This window comes from Silurus meridionalis, chromosome 23 (genome assembly GCF_014805685.1).
Source record: "Silurus meridionalis isolate SWU-2019-XX chromosome 23, ASM1480568v1, whole genome shotgun sequence".
In the NCBI taxonomy this organism is placed as follows: domain Eukaryota; kingdom Metazoa; phylum Chordata; class Actinopteri; order Siluriformes; family Siluridae; genus Silurus; species Silurus meridionalis.
Genome location: NC_060906.1, coordinates 17791317 through 17807799, shown reverse-complemented (window position 1 = coordinate 17807799; position 16483 = coordinate 17791317). Strand labels below are relative to the sequence as shown.

At 35.6% G+C, this 16483-nt stretch overlaps 1 protein-coding gene across 1 annotated transcript; it reads right to left on the bottom strand.

Moving 5' to 3' along the window:
- Positions 1-670: 670 nt before the first annotated feature.
- Positions 671-15154, bottom strand: tagapb (T cell activation RhoGTPase activating protein b). Its single transcript, XM_046836886.1, has 14 exons — positions 15085-15154; positions 12509-12594; positions 12119-12289; positions 10329-10505; positions 7588-7629; positions 6690-6774; positions 6385-6432; positions 6132-6189; positions 5583-5728; positions 4535-4696; positions 4288-4397; positions 3842-4016; positions 2959-3064; positions 671-2702 (listed from the first exon to the last, which is right to left on the bottom strand). Exons 1-14 carry the CDS (start codon positions 15121-15123, stop codon positions 1600-1602), a joined length of 2508 nt encoding a protein of 835 aa, XP_046692842.1. The 5' UTR covers positions 15124-15154; the 3' UTR covers positions 671-1599.
- Positions 15155-16483: the final 1329 nt, after the last annotated feature.

The following is a 16483-nucleotide window of genomic DNA, read 5'->3' as shown; positions in this document are numbered from 1 at the left end:
AAACTGAACTTATTAATAACCACTGAGGGCAAACATACTGAAGTATAACTATACAATTAACAGCATTCAGAAAAGGGGCCACTGCATTATGTAAGATGGAAATGTTTGTTCATGTACACATTCAATACAGAGGCCAAGCATTTTCTAAATAGACTGAGATATTGGCTATGTGCTCATTGTACATTTTATATCCATGTGTGTGTGTGTGTGTGTGTGTGTGTGTGTGTGTGTGTGTGTATATGTGAGTGTTATTATCTATTTTTAGAGGTGACACTTTTCACAGGAACATTAGTCTGCTCTTTGGAAATCACTCTCTCTGAAGCAGCAGCATGCCGAAACCATATAGAACATCAATGAACTTTGTACCAGTGAAATTATATTCAGAAGGATGGCAAAAGAAGCAAACTACACAGCACTCTAAAGCTGTCTAGCAGCGGTCTTAATCGAGAAGGAGGAAATGGTGGCACATGTTCGACAAGCAGACTGAATTCAAAGAAAAACCAAATCAACTCTTGTGATCACTGCCGACTTCCTCTGTAAAGAGCTCTTAGGCAGAACATGCTGTTCTCAATGAGGCTTTGTCTCTGTTATGCAATACATGAGCTTCAGAGCCTCTGATTAAACATTTTAACATTACACAAAATACATAAAAGAATTGCACAAAACAGTGTCCTGTAATGTCTTGAATATACGATTCATACAACATTAAGTTTATTGTAGTGAAGTAAACATGCATATACACAAACCTGTATCTAATGTACAAGTGTCATCATGAAAGTGCCAGAAGCTGCCGCAGGAGAAAAACTAAAACAAATAATATGAAATAATATGGTAAAAACTAATTGACCAAATTTGTGCAAATGTAAACAATCAGCTAGGACATGATTGGTATTTATCTTTGCCTCTTTCGATTTGAACTTGAGCCAGAAGTCTAACAGTACGCTAAATAGTATCTGACCCAATTTCGCAAGCAAATGCTCAAATCTTCATATATTCAGTATATGTACATTATAAATATAATATTTATACTTTTCAAATAAATGCTTTTATAAAACAGAAGTCTGTTGCTATAGTCTGCACAAATTCCAGTTTCTGGGAATATTTCCATCTCCACACTATAGGAGGAGGCTAAATAATGTGAAATGAAGTTAAGGAAAAAACGTGATGCATTTCAACATAGCTGCACCCAAAACATTCCAGGGTTCAGCTACACAGAGATGTTTTGTTAATGTATAAAGATTGCAGATTTTTCTAAACTACATTAGTAAGTTTGCATGATATTACATTCGAATGTGTACATTGATTTGAATTGGGGCAGAGAATTTCACCACATTTTTTGGTGATAAAGACTTCTCTTACTTGTTAGCAGTATTAGCCTTGTAGCTCCAGTACAAAAATACATTTTGCCGAACCGTCCCTTCAAAAGGTTGTTCTATTTACATACTGTTCTATTTACATAGACATAGCTTCACACTGGTGATATTATTTTTACATGAATATATTTCAAAAGCTTGACACACTGCCTTACAGGGAATGCCCCAGCCTAACAAGTGCTTTGTGAAAACAGCAAAAAACTACTATTACACATTAGCTACTAATTCACACATATGACTCTTTTGCATATGACAGCTCCTCGAACACAGGCTGACTGCACCGACGGCTGAGTTTTTCAATTCTGGTGCAGCCTATCGACTCAGACATGGCTCTTTGCCTAAAAGAGCTTTGCATAGGTGCATCTAAGCCATTGTCTGCAAAGTTAAAATTGTCCAAAATTTGGCAAGAAGAAGAGTCCAGGATGAACTCGTTCATAGAGATGGGCCGAGATCTTTGCTCTCTTGCATCATGTACAGTCATGGAATGGTATCCCGGAGGTGCAGGAAGAACCCCAGAAATGACTGCCTGTTGGTAGGATGGTGGACTTCCAGGATCACGTCTGTCCACATGATCAAAGACCTCGATGGCAGAGAGTGGCCTCTGGCGCCTAACTGGTTCATCGGGAACCTCTGCCTCATTCTGAGAGTCCTCCTGCAAAGTTCCACATGGAAAAGTGCCCTCTTTTTGAGACTCTGTTTTCTTGCTGCTTGCCCTGCTAATGGAGAAACTTCCCAGGCTTTTGGCTCTCTTAAATGGAAATGGACGCCTTGTGGAATTTGTGTCCATTTTGGATTTCGCTTGAGACATGTGCCTCTCAGGTTGTATTTTCCGAGGGCTAGATGGAGAAGGCAAAGGAGAGTTAGCAAACACCGAATTATCAGAGACGTTCGAGTTAGTGCTTTCCAAAGAACAAGTTGAGGAGCAGGAGCAAGTTTTGGTGATGACCGGTACTTCAAGGTTTAGACTGCCGGTTGTTTTTCTCAGCAAAGGTTGCAGAGGTCTTCTCTGTGGTTGTAGGAACGAGTCATCAGAGTTTTGCTTTTTTAGTGTCTGTTCTTCATACTCTTTAGCAGAAGAACAGTCATCGTGACTCCGTGCCAGATATCGGCGGTCTTTCACACCAACCGTGGAAAAGATAGCAGGCTCTGAGCTGCGTCGGTCGAAGGGCTTGGTAAGAGTCTCGAAAATGTCTTCTGAGGAGTGGGAATGATTCACTGAATACTGGATTTGGATATGAGGACAGGTTTGCTGTGTGTGTCCTGTCGCCTCTCCATTCTCTCCATCGATGCTTTCATAAGCTGAATCGTGGTGGTGTGAAGACGTGGTATCTGTGTTAAATCAAAATCGTGTTATGATATAATGAATAAGAATAAACCTCAAGCTGATAAGTTAACAAATGGAACTGATTTATATACATTTTAAATTACACATGGACTTCTATGTTTCTTAATAAATAAAAAATATAACAGAAAATCAAGAATAAAAGTGGTGGAAATTCTCAGAATCTGGCCCTAAATGGAAAATGATTTTTATAGGTAACCTAGTTCTTAGAAGCACACGTTTTATTAGAATGTTTTTTTGTACCTGAATTATATTCCAGCTCTTTTTCTGAATTTCCAAGCAGAGTCAGCGTTTTTTCTCCAAAGATCTCACCACAGTTTTCAATCAGGTATTGGGTTATGGTTGTCACCTAAAATGCAAAATAACAATTATGTTGTTAAGGAAAGAAATATAGCATTGCCTATTAGTGTAGCCCAGTTGTACATGGTTTGTGGTGATAAAACTTTGGGGAGTTTCCCTGCAGGTCTGAGATAAACATCATGCAAGTATTTTTTTAGCACAGCTTAATTCCTTATACTCACTGTGCATAGTATATAGAAATAACTAAAAATGGCATATCTTGTCTACCAATTAACAGAGACCACTTCTAACCTATAAGGTAGTAGTGGCCAGTTAAATGTTTCCACACCTTGTAAACTTGTAAGACCTTTAACAGTGGGATTTAAACATGGAAAACATACATTCAAATTTTCTGTTTTTTTTCTTTTAAATGATTCATATCTAATTGCAAAATAATTTTAACCTCTCTAAATAAACACTTGTGACTACAGTCTATACCTTGTGTATATAAGAGCCCTATAAGGATCTGAGAGAGTTTCATAAATCTTTGGATAGAAGTGTGATTGTTTTGTTCCTTCTGAAAATCTCTGTTGCAGGGCTTCAAAAATAGCTAAACGTTAATGGGTAATTCTAACGCAGTTCTTGTTTATTGCGTCTGTTTTTGTTTCTTTAGATTTCATCCTCTGTGTTTGTTTTTTCAAATGATTTTGTTCATACAACTCACACTAACACTCAAAAATATTTGCCTAGTAAAAACTAGAATGCTGTGGTTTGTCATGCATTGACAAACCACACTTTGATCTTTTAAGGCCTTTTATGAGTAAGACTGAAAGGACAGGTGCCTAACCTTCCCAAATGTGCTCACGTCCTGGCTGTTGATTTGTAGAAGAGTTGGTCCAATGCAAGTAGCCAAGTTTTTGGGGTCCATTTTGTTCTTCTCTGATTGCTGGATAATGCGACACAGCAAACAGAGCAGGTACTTCAGCAGAACGATGTTGGCTTTAGGCAGTGTGGAAACAATCCTAAACACAGAGGGCAATAAAAAAGAGAAGAAGAATAAATCAGTTGGGTGCTGTGTCTACCCCAAAAGCAGAAGTGCTGTTCTGCATTTTATCTAGTTGACATTTTGACATACAGTTGTTCCCTATTTAAAAGCAAAAAGTCCACTGAAATCCCCTTGTTTTATTCCTCTTTCTCTTTTGAGCCAGTAAAGAAAGGTGCTTTCTTGAAATAAAAAAAAGCACTTAACTGTGACCATGTCTTGCTATCGTTTTCTCTCTACTCTATGCTTACCTTCTCAGTTCAGCATGTCTTTCCTCTATTTCCTCCTTCTCCAATGCTTTTATCCACTGAGCATAGTGCTTGGCCACCAGAAGACTTCCTGGAAGCTCCCTTAGGAAAGCCTGCCAGTAGAGTGACAACAGAATTATTCGTAATCAAGTCACCGACTTATATCTTCCACATCTGATTGACATTTTATGGACAACACAGTCATAACAGTGCAGCATTTTGTATGCTTCAACAAGAACAGCATTATTACTTTTAACAATCCAACTAGCAGAGTCACAGGCAGTGCTTCCAAGTCCACTGCAACCCCAGAGTTGAGTTGATCAAGAACTGCATTCAGATTCTTGCTGTTACATGGTATCCTGAAAACTCCCTCTGTATCAGGACCTTTTCTCCACAACAGTTTAAGAACATCCTTAATAAAAACAGGTAAAAAAAAAGTTAGCATAAGATAACAACTTAGTTGTGTATTGCTATTTTTTGTTATTCCACACATTTGTTATTAAATTTCTTTTACAGAAAGTAATATTAATAAAAAAAAATATTTATATATATATTCATGTCAAATGGATTTGGCAGCTTTTCAGATCTGATATTTTTGAAATGTTTGAGGTGTGGTGGAGATGTTAACATGAGATTCGCTAAAAGAGAACACCACTGTCAGCATATCTGATTGAACATTAGATCACAGATGAAGCTTGTGCACATGTTTTGTTAATCTTTATCTTAAACTATATATAGTATATATAAATGTGTGTGTGTGTGTGTGTGTGTGTGTGTGTGTGTGTATATAAAAAGTTTATACAATAATTCTACAGCAGAATAAGGAAAATGTGTATAGATGCATGAATGAAAATATAGGAACTAAAATAGAGAAGAAAGAAGTTCTCCATTGCCTGTGTGGTGAATAGAGTTAGAAAAATTTGGCGCAATTTTGACAGAAATGATGACAAGAACAACTTGTTGACGTTTCTTGAAATATATGTATATGCGCATATGTTCTGCATTTGATCCGCATAAGTTCTGCCGTTGCAGAAGAAAATAGTTACTATGTATTGTAAGTTAATAATTTAAGAAATGATTGTTGGTTCATTGCTGTGGTTTTTGTGAGTCATCACCATTTTTTTTTTTTTCAATTTTAGAATCCCCAGTTTTGGTCTTGACACAATCTACAAATAAATGTATTATTTCCTAAAATAAATAAATAGTAAAATAGAGTGACTAGCAACTAGTAACTTGTCTATACAGTTTAATTAATACAGGGAAGAAGAAGAAGAAGATGAAGAAGATGTGAGACATACAGCAATAGGTTTGGGGATTTTAGCATCTTCAGGAAGAGGCTGGCCAAACAGCAGGTTTGTCTTGTGTCCTGGTCTTTCAGGTATGCCTGTGTGTGTGTCTCTTCTCTTTAGTTTGGAGAACAGGCTCTTCTTACCACCATCATGTTCTGCTAAAGTCAAAAATAAATCAGCACATGGTTGTGAGTCAGAGTGAAAACGGGGAGTTGGTAAGAATATATCAGACTTATTCAGTTTATACAAATATGAGCACACAGGGGTAGAGCTTTTAGTATTAAGTCACAAAACTATGTACTTTTATTCATTTCCTCTCTTACATACTCTTTTCATATCTATCTATCTATCTATCTATCTATCTATCTATCTATCTATCTATCTATCTATCTATCTATCTATCTATCTATCTATCTATCTATCTATCTATCTGCTTCTCCTATATTTGTGCTCTCCTTTTTTAAATTCTCTCCCACTCAGTCTCACTGGGACACTCTGGACGGCCCCTAGCCATACATGTGGTCAGAAACCGCATTCTTCATTTCAATTTGAACTCACCAATCACTGGCTCCATCTTGCACTGCAGGGTGGAGACATTGCCGTTGCCATGGAGAGCCTGGAAAACAGCGAGATGTGAGTGTGTGGCAATATAGAGTACACCATGCAACTGCATACACACCCTCACATAACCACAACGATGTTATGCTACGTGCCTGCCGCACCCACGACTCTTTATTTTTCAAATAAACATACAAACAAACAAGTCGACTGCATTTATATTTAAAAATGTGTAAAAAATATTAATACTCACATTATCTATGGCACTGTCTTCCATTACTCCACCACTTAAAGCTTTATTCTGCAGCACAACACACAAGGACACAGAGCACATCAAATTAAACCCATGAACACTTCCTACTGAACTTCTAACAAGTGCAAATCCACAAAGAATTACTTAAATAAAAAATAAAAAAACATAGATTCAAAGTCAAATGGAACTAAATTCAAAGCAATTGAACACTTAATAGGCTGAATTAAGACGAATCAAGATGAAGATAATGTGAACCCATAACAAGACGATAGATCCAATACAGAGTGACTTAATGATCCACTTACTGTGGTGGTGCTGCTCAAGACCTTCATGAGGACACTTGGAAGTGATGAAATTTTAACGGTCCTCTTCCTAGCTTCTTTAATTTTCCTGCAATCAAAAGCAGTGTGGTTAGTGGTTTAATATCAACAATCCCAGTCAACTTTCAGCCAAGGAAATCTGTAGAATTTTTACAATGTTGGCGCTATCAACTGCAAATCCTTTAGTTGTAAAGCAAGTGTTTCACTTTCATAGCCACAATCATGCAAAAATGGCACAGCGTGCTAAAGAAGAACCAGTAAATGGCGATTACAAATATTTAACTTCTGATAATTGTGATACATCCTGTACAATGTTAGTTAGAAAATTGTAAAATTGGGTTCAATGGTAAAGGTTGACATTTTGTAAATGCGGTGACCTTTATCATCAGGACCTTTTACGTACAACTTTTGGCATTAAAAGATATGACGAGTATGTTTATGTGTTATTGTTTTGTTTAAGTTATGCGTGTGTGTCTGCTAGGACTTTACCATCTACTGAATTTAGCATGTTTTAGTTAAACGTAAAAAAGTGCTATTTCCAACCATCAAACGTCTAAATAACAAATTTTCATAAAATCGCTCAGAAAATTCAAATGAATTTAATCAGAAATCAAATGGATTAATGTTGACAGCCTTAATAAGAGACAATGAATGGAATAAATTGTAGTGTCAAATGTATTTCTTTATACAAAGCAATGCTGATTTTCTTCTTATTTTCTTCTTACAAGTTTGTAAAGTTACTGAACTGATTTCTGTGCCAGTAAATTAGTCTGCTTTGTGTTGCATGCTTGTTGATTTTGTGTAACACTTTATGTATGATTTGCTTATAAATATAGTACTAATAAACAGAATGATCATTTAGTAAAAGAGAAAAGGTACATACCTGTGAACAGTATCTAACCAGCGTTCTTTAACTTCAGGCAAACTGCAGGTAAAATAACAGCATGGTTCGAGTTACTGATCCACAGAGCTCATACACATGTCACAGAAGCACAACTTGCACCCACTGATGAACCAACTGCACACACGCGGCCTCTTTTTAACAAGCGGAAACTGCACCAAGTCATGGGGAGAGGAAGCAGCGTCATGGTAACACTGCCACTTCCTTTTTTTGCTCTGAGACCGTGGCGACAAGTGGAAATTCTCCCTCTGAGGTGGCTGAGCACCTGACTAGGAGTTACAGTTTGATATATGGGACTATAGAGATGGTGAAATGAGTGTACATTTTCAGCCATTGTTGTTTTGGAAAGTAAAAGAAGGGTCACTTGAAACTCCTGAAACACGCCATAATGGTTTACAAACACTCCTACTCATAATACTGGTGGTGATGTTTCTGTTTGTATGTCTGTGTGTGTGTGTGTTAGTATGTCTGTCTGGTTATATTTCAGTGGTGTGAAAATTTTATTGGCCTGTATATTTCTTGGTACAAAATATCAAATTTATCGCAAAAATCCTGCAACATTCACACCAGTCGCATGGCAGGTTTCAGGAGGCGTGTGCATGGACAGAGCATGTGAGATGTGTGTAAACTGTATTTATTTAGTTTAGTGTAGTTTTTTTTTTTTTTTGCAACAGTCATGTGAGATATAATCATGTGCTAGATGTGTACTGTGTTGCCAGTCATAAATGAAAGTAAGTTACTTGGTTTTATAGGGTTTTAAAAATACATTCTGGTCTCTAAGCATAGAATTATTTTATTAACATAATCCAACTACTTCGTCCTTGGACCAATTATCCTAATGCACCATATAATATTATTACTATTGATTTTCTGCATCACTAAAGCTTTCTAAGCTGCCTAAAATGTCCATTGACAAATGTCAGGCCTTGATTTTGACTTGATATTACTTTGAATAAAATGAATTCATATAGTCAGTGAAACATACCATAAAAAAACACGTATTTGTATCTGTAGAAATTCAAGAATAAAAAGCTCAAAGTCTACATTAAATACCAGTGGTCAATTGACAATGATTGAGCTCTCAAGTTTCTCACTGTCAATGTATAGAAAACAAAAAAAAACAGAACAGCTAAAATAAACTGAATTGCTAATTGGTGTTAATTGTTTTTCGAATTCTGTCTGTGTTGTATAGACAAAAACTAATTAAAATAAATTTGAGGATTACTGGGAAAATGTCAAAACTATGTACATTTGTAGTAGTATTTTGTTGGTATCTACCAAAATTCCCTCTTTCATTTCATATAAATAGTTGATTTCCCTTTCTGGGTCTCTGTGATGTAGAAATACCACGTCAGGGGTCATGTGAGCAGTCCAGAATGTAGCTTTGTGGTGCTGGAGGAAATTTAGCTTCCCCTAAATATACTTCCCTTTTTATTGTTCACAGTGTATAATCCACACTTTTGCATTAATGAAAAGGCAGTTAGTCAAATGAAGTTTTTCAATACAAATCAAAGATGCATATTGACATACTTATGAACTTATATGTACACACATGAAGCCTTGAACAGTGCTTCATACTGAGCTACAGTATCTGACGAACCAACAGGCCATTTATTCTCTCTGCACATTCATAACATTAGCAAGTGTCATTGAGAAGGTGATATCTTTTTATAATGCAAATGTATTTTTAATGTTAACAAACACTGACAAAATCATCAAGGAAAACTTCACCCTACCAAGTGCTCTCGTTTCCCGACTTCAGTTCTCATTCGTTTTTTTTTTGTTACTTCCTATCCAAAAACATAGTGGTCAGTGGTCAGTCATTCATGTGCCATAAACACCTAACAAATCTTCACTGCAGACCTCATAAACATATTCAGAATATGACTATAATATTGGCTGACTGTAGTTTGTTGGTGGGGACAGTATTGCAGGAACCAACCATGTATTTCCAACGTGCATGTTAAAGAATGAAACACATTGAAGAAACTGTATGTCCAAAAGTGGATCTCCATATGTGGTTCTTCCCCAAAATGTTGCTGTAGATTTGGAAGCACACAATTGTATGTCTTTGTGGAATATTATCAAATTTAATTTTAGAGGCCCAAACCTGTTCCTGCATGGCAATGCCCCGTACACAAAGCCAGCTCCATGAAGATATGGTAGGAGTATGTACTTCACAGAGCCCAGACCTCAACCTCACTTGATGAACTTGAACACTGACAGCCTCACAACCTCTTAACCCTAAATCAGTACCTCACCACACTGTGGCTGAATGGAAAGAAATCCCTACAGCCACACTCCAAAATCAGGTGGAAAGGCTTCCCAGAAGATTGGAGGTTATTATAACATCAAAGGGGGACTATTGATAGACTGGGACAACAAGCACAAATGCATGACAAATATAAATATGCTTATGAAGATGATGATGATGGTGTGTGTGTTTTTTATCTTTTAAACAGCTTCCTCAATTGTGCACAACCTTCCAACTTCAATTAAAACCTGAGTCAGTCGTGAAGTGTGTAGGTGGAAGCAGATTTTGAAATAACATCCTTCTTTAAAAATGAATTAAACTGAACTTCACAGAAATGTTTTCACTGAAATGGCATGATATTAAAGTTCAAAATCTTAACAATAATAATAATGATGCTGTTTTGGTATCTGTGTGAATGTGAACACAATTTTATTTGTTAATTTTTTTTATCAAAATCTTACCAGCTCACCTGAATGTCACCAGACAGAGAGAGACAGACCAAGCCAAAACAAGTGTCTTCTCATACTGGTCAATCATACTGGCCTTATTCTTCCCCTTACACCCTTCATCACTCTCACTTCTAAAGTCACAAACCCAAAGCTGCTCCAGGTTAACTCTGTGTTTCAGTTTGTAGCTGCCACTGGATCTAAAGAGAAAGCAATGAAGAGGTGCAAAAATATACATCACATAATTAGTGTTATAAATGAACAACTTTCTAATAGTTTCTTTATTAATTGTATTTCTTTAATACCCTTCTTTATTAATAGTAGGTAAAGTAGGGAACACTTTGAAATGTCTTTATCAATATCCCAATAACAGCAGTTTCCAAGGTGATTCATTCTTATGTTTTTTTTTATATATTGTTAAAGCCAATTTACTTACAAATTTATAAGATTCAATTATCATGTATGGTTATATTGTGGAATGTCCATGAAACAAGTTAGTTCCTGTAAACAGTCACTCTTTCACAAGCTTCTATTTTCTCTCTCTCCTCTTTCTCAAACACATTAATAAAAAACCAAAAAGGGTACAACAGGAACACACATGCACACACTGGTTTTCCTGAAGAGTTTCCAAAACCTCTGACACTGTAGTCATTGAGTTGCTTTGGACTCCTTCCATTAATGTTAAATGAATCACAGAAAACTTCACCATATCAACCATGTTTTCAATCTGTTTATGTGAAGTTTTGTAAAACTCTGTTATTATGTTCCTATACTAGAAACAATCAGAATCTTCTTCAATATGCAATCCATATGCTACTATGTGGCCAGGTTTTATTCAGAGTTTGTCATTAATATCAGTATTGTGCAAAGGCCTTAAAGGTATCCTGCAGTGGTGTCTGAGATAAAACCAAAATAATGGAGACAGATGATGGTCTGGATGACATCATTTTATTCAGGGTGGAAAGTACCCAAAGCTTTACCCAAATCTACAAGTTGTGTTATGTGTAAGCGCAGGTATGTGATGGGTTGAACTGAAGTTAAATTAATTATTAATAATTATGTTATAGATAATACAGAATGTCTATCATAGTATTTTTTTTATTAAATTGTATAAATATATCAGTCAGGCTTTCATTTGACATACAGTGAAAGCATGCATACAATTAGAAAGTAGGAAAAAAACACATTTTCCTAATATAAATTATTTGAGTTATGTTTTACATTCATTTATTCATTAAAAAATGAAAATCAAATGAACAGCCAATTAGTGCATGTTATACTATAACTATAATATATATCCCCTCTTCTTCCTCATTCCAACGAAGAGAAAATCTCCTTTTTTTCGAACTCTTTTTTCTTTGTTTCTTTTACTTTTGCATATGTTTTACATTGGTGGCTTGTTGCAGGCATGAGCATGTTTCATATTTAACATCTCAATATTTTAGATACAATCAAAAATACTGAGAAGACAAGCTATATAATAAGAACACTGTTGCACTTGTGCAATTTTCAGCACCTTTTGTAACATCAAACCAAAATATATGGCAAAATTATCATATTCTCAAATCAGCTAAATGGCAGTGATGAAAACCACAGTGGACTTTTAGAGCTGATATTGCCACGCAGAGAAGCTAAATAAAATATTCACAAGAGATGCATGTTGGAATCTGAATCAGGTGTGCATGTCCATACATATGGAGGACTATGGAGGCATGTATAGATTAGTATGAAAATGAATTGATGTGGTGTATTTCTCCCTTTTAGTCATTTTATCTGACTGTACAGTGCGTGTATATCGGTGCTGCAGACTTACTTGAGCTTAGCAATGACCAACACATCACTGAAGAGAAATACATGTCTTTTTCTGGTGTTCAGTCCCTCTGTAAACTGCACTATGTCATCCAGGATGAGCTCCGAGTCCTCATTGCTCAGACCAAGCACAAATGGAGATTGATCTATCATGATTGCAGGAACACAGTCCTCTCTGCATGAAACAGCAGTGCACACTTTATATTCCAAGACCTTGTTGTTTTCAGTGATTAACACACACATTGTCCCTCTCAAATGAGTTTGTGAGGCCATGGAACCATTTCCACATCTGAGCTCAAATGCTTTAAATAAATGCTAAATGCTAAAGACAAAAAGTTCAAGTTTATAAGAATTTTAGCTAAATATTCATACTTGTGGAAGAAATGGTTTCTACCTGATGGAAGGCCAAGACTTTGCCAAAACCTTCTCAAACACCACACTCGGTGCTGACCGTCTTCTCTGGGCCAGACCACGCAAGTGCTAAAAAAATCGAAAGCATATCAGACCTGTTACGGTTCATTAGAACTAACACAATACTATAAGGCATGTGTAGTACTACACTGTTACAATCACATGATGTACTGTGAATTTTGTGACACTTTTATATGCATTTAGTTTCCTGCTGAGCTAGTACTATAGCTTGTAAAATATCTGTGAATCATTTAGAAATAGTAGACATTATGCCTGAATGCACAATTTAAGTTTCTCACACAACGTTGCACTCTCTCACACTTTTGTATGTGTGAAATAGAGCTGTAAAACTTATTGCTGCCCACCTCTGTTCCCACATGTGCTCACAAGAGCAGAACTTTCATCTTTTCTTGACCAAACAAAAAAACCTGTTTTGTATACGACGAGTCGACTCTTTACACTCAGATGCTGAACATGAAACACAGACACACAGCACGATTACTGCGTTTCTCGATGAGGACTTTTCATGCGCACCAGTGCATTCTGGGGCAGCCATTCATATGAAACAACACTCACTTGTTCAAGAAACAATACTCTGTCATGCACATTTAGCTTACAGTGCTAAGGGTTAATGCATACAGACAACAAGATGTTGTTTAGGATGTGCTTCATTTAAAAAGCTAAAATGCTTGACTTGCTTTGCTTCATAACAGCTGGCTTGTATTTGTTTTTCTGCTCAACTTGCAGAAATCACATTGGTATATCCTGAATCAGACAGAGTGCATGATTACATCTAACTAATTATAATACAGTAATAATTATTTAGTAACATTAATACTACTTAAAATGCTTTTAAACAACATTTTAGATTTACTGACTGGTTTATATGATTTAGTTCTACATTATACAGTGTTTTATTAGTGTTTCCCCATTTATAGTGCATTTATTCCTGCATAATCAATTCGGCTGCAGATTTTTAACACACACTCATAAATGTTCTACAAATAAACCAGTCAAAAAATGAATAAAATTCTTCAAACACTTTGAATGAAAAACTCATAACATATTATTTCAAAACCTTATGCAGTGGTTGGAGTTTAGAATATTCACTCTCATTACATCAGCAAGGAAAGTGGGCCAAGTGACAAAAACACAATAGACAGCAGTTAACAACAACAACATATTAGAGCTAAACATGACCTACAAGACTGGAAAGAGACAAAGGAAACAACAGAGACACCATATACACAGTCTCTTGTTTTTTCTAGCAGTAAGTTAAAAGATAACCGATGAGAATGTGATTACAGACTGTTTGTTTGTTACACACATATGCTAGGACCGTGTTCCAGTGTAGTGTACACAATATTCTCATTAGCCATATCAATCACTCTGTGTACACATGCTAACAACAATGTACCATCTATCAAGTTCTACTGGGCTTTGCTTTTTGTATTTGCTTTTTGTATTTGTTTTATGTATGAATTCATACCAAAGCAATTCTTACTTTACTAATTCTTTCTTCAATTTCTAAAATCTGAAACAAAAGTGTTGATTGGCTTTCGTACATTAGTTTTACGAGGTAAATCAAAACTATATTAATTAACTTATTGTTTCTGGAGAAACAGCTCATTCATGTAAAGTAGATAATCAATAATTAAGAATGATTTAGGAAAGAAAAATTAATAATTTAATTAAATATTCTAGGAAGGAGTCTCCAGTGTTGGGGTCAGTTGTTTTTTTATACTTTTGCTACAGAAAAAGAACAGAGGGTGTGTGAATTTTAGATTTCTTACTAATTGGTTGTATTCTATATGCTTAAAAATCAGAATAATTGTGAAATAGCAAAAATAAAACAAGGTGTATCGTTATTTGCATCTAATCTTCAGTGTGGTAACAACCTGGTTTTTAATTATTTTTCCATAACCAGTTCTTGTTGTATCTTATTCCTTACATATTAAACATATAATGTAGCCGATGATCTGTATTATGATTTTTCAGTTGGAGTGAAAGTTTCATCCATATTTAGTATCTCAAGTCTGAGAAACATCCAGCCCTATAGGAAAATGTTTATTAGGATGTGGCCCCAACTGTGGAATTAATTTTTGTAACCATTAAATATGTACTACTGCTGTCATATTGTTAATGGTGATAAGCTCAAATACAATCATATAGAAATCCTAGTTGTAGACTGATAAGCAACACACTGATTGTTCATAACTATTAAGATAATAGCCCCAGTCAAATATTTTCTAGATCATTTCAGTAATAAATGCAATGCTATTTTATAAAAGTATCTATACACACTGTAAGGCATTAAGAAAGGATAATTATTCACAGTAAGTGAGTAAGTGAGTAAGTTTTTTCCTTTTTTGACGTCAGCATTATAAGTATTAAAAGTATTAGCGTAACATTTCTGGATACCCAAAACTCCTACTTTTATACTGTATGACTATTATTCTAGTCATTACTAGTTTTGTATTAGTTCTGTCTTAATAAATTGCAATAATATTACTAATATGATCTTAATGATCATTTATCATATGATCATAAATCACTCACTGGTTTTATCTCAGCAGCATCATAGCTTCCCCTCCTCATAGCAGCAAGCGGGTGAGTATAGAGCACTCCTAAGCTCCCTTTCTCGTCTCATACACAGTACACTAATGAGATGGAAACAATGAAGGGCTCCTAACACTCATCCCCAGGAGGTGAGACAGGATGAGGACGAGACTGTTCGTTTCCAGCTCTGTGCTCATGTAAGTTATTAAGAACAATGTTAATGACACAGCAAAGAAAGAGCAGATCCAAGAAGAATGACTGAAACCTCCTGGTATGTGTGTGGTGAAGTGTTAAACACTATAAAATTTAAATTTTTTTTTAATTATTACTGATTATTTTCAGTCCAAAAAGTCCAAAAGACAATGTTAAGAATATACAAAAATAAAAAATAAAAAACACATTTTCTCTATTTTCTTGTTTACTTTCCTCCAGGGGCCTCAGGATCAAGTTCAAGTTCAAGTTTAACTTTATTAATCCCCGAAGGGAAATTTAGATGTCACAGCAGCACAACCATACAATGAGTAAATTAAAACAACTTTAAAACAACATTCACAAACAACATAGAAACTTGTTCTCCAGTATCAAGTTACAAAGCATTGTAATTATATACAAAAACATAAATCCTAAAAAGTATGTCATCTTGAATAACACTGATTATACAACCTAATTGCCGTTGGGAAAAAAGACTTCCTATAACGCTCCCTGTAACAGCGTGGATGGATCAATCTTAAGCTGTAGGTACTCATAAAGTCACAAACTATTTCATTTAAAGGATGACAATCATGATTTATCATCGTATAGAGTTTCCCAATCATTCTATCCTGCATTATCACCTCAAAGGTGGGTAACACACTCCCTACGACAGAACCTGCCTTCTTTATTAGTTTATTTAACTTATTCTTCTCCTTTTCTAGCAGTCCCCCTCCCCAACTTGTGGCAGAGTACAATATCACAGATGAGACCACAGAGTCATAGAAGGTCTTAAGTAGTACATGACTTACACCAAAGGACCTCAGTCGCCTTAACAAATGAATACGACTTTGACCTTTCTTATAAACATGCATCGTGTTGTCAGACCAATTGAGCTTATTATTCAAATATACACCCAAATACTTGTATGTTTTTACAATCTCAACTTCTGACTCTCTTATTTTTACTGGTACCACTTGCTGAGGAAAACTACTAAAATCAACTACAACTTCCTTTGTCTTACTTGCATTTAACCTAAGACCATTTTTCTCACACCAGTCCACAAAACTCTTTAGTAGCTCCCTATATTCACTCTCATCATGGTCCGTTATACAGCCAACAATTGCAGAGTCGTCAGAAAATTTCTGAAGGTGACATGATTTAGAATTGTACTGAAAATCTGACGATAAAAAGTAAACAAAAATGGAGC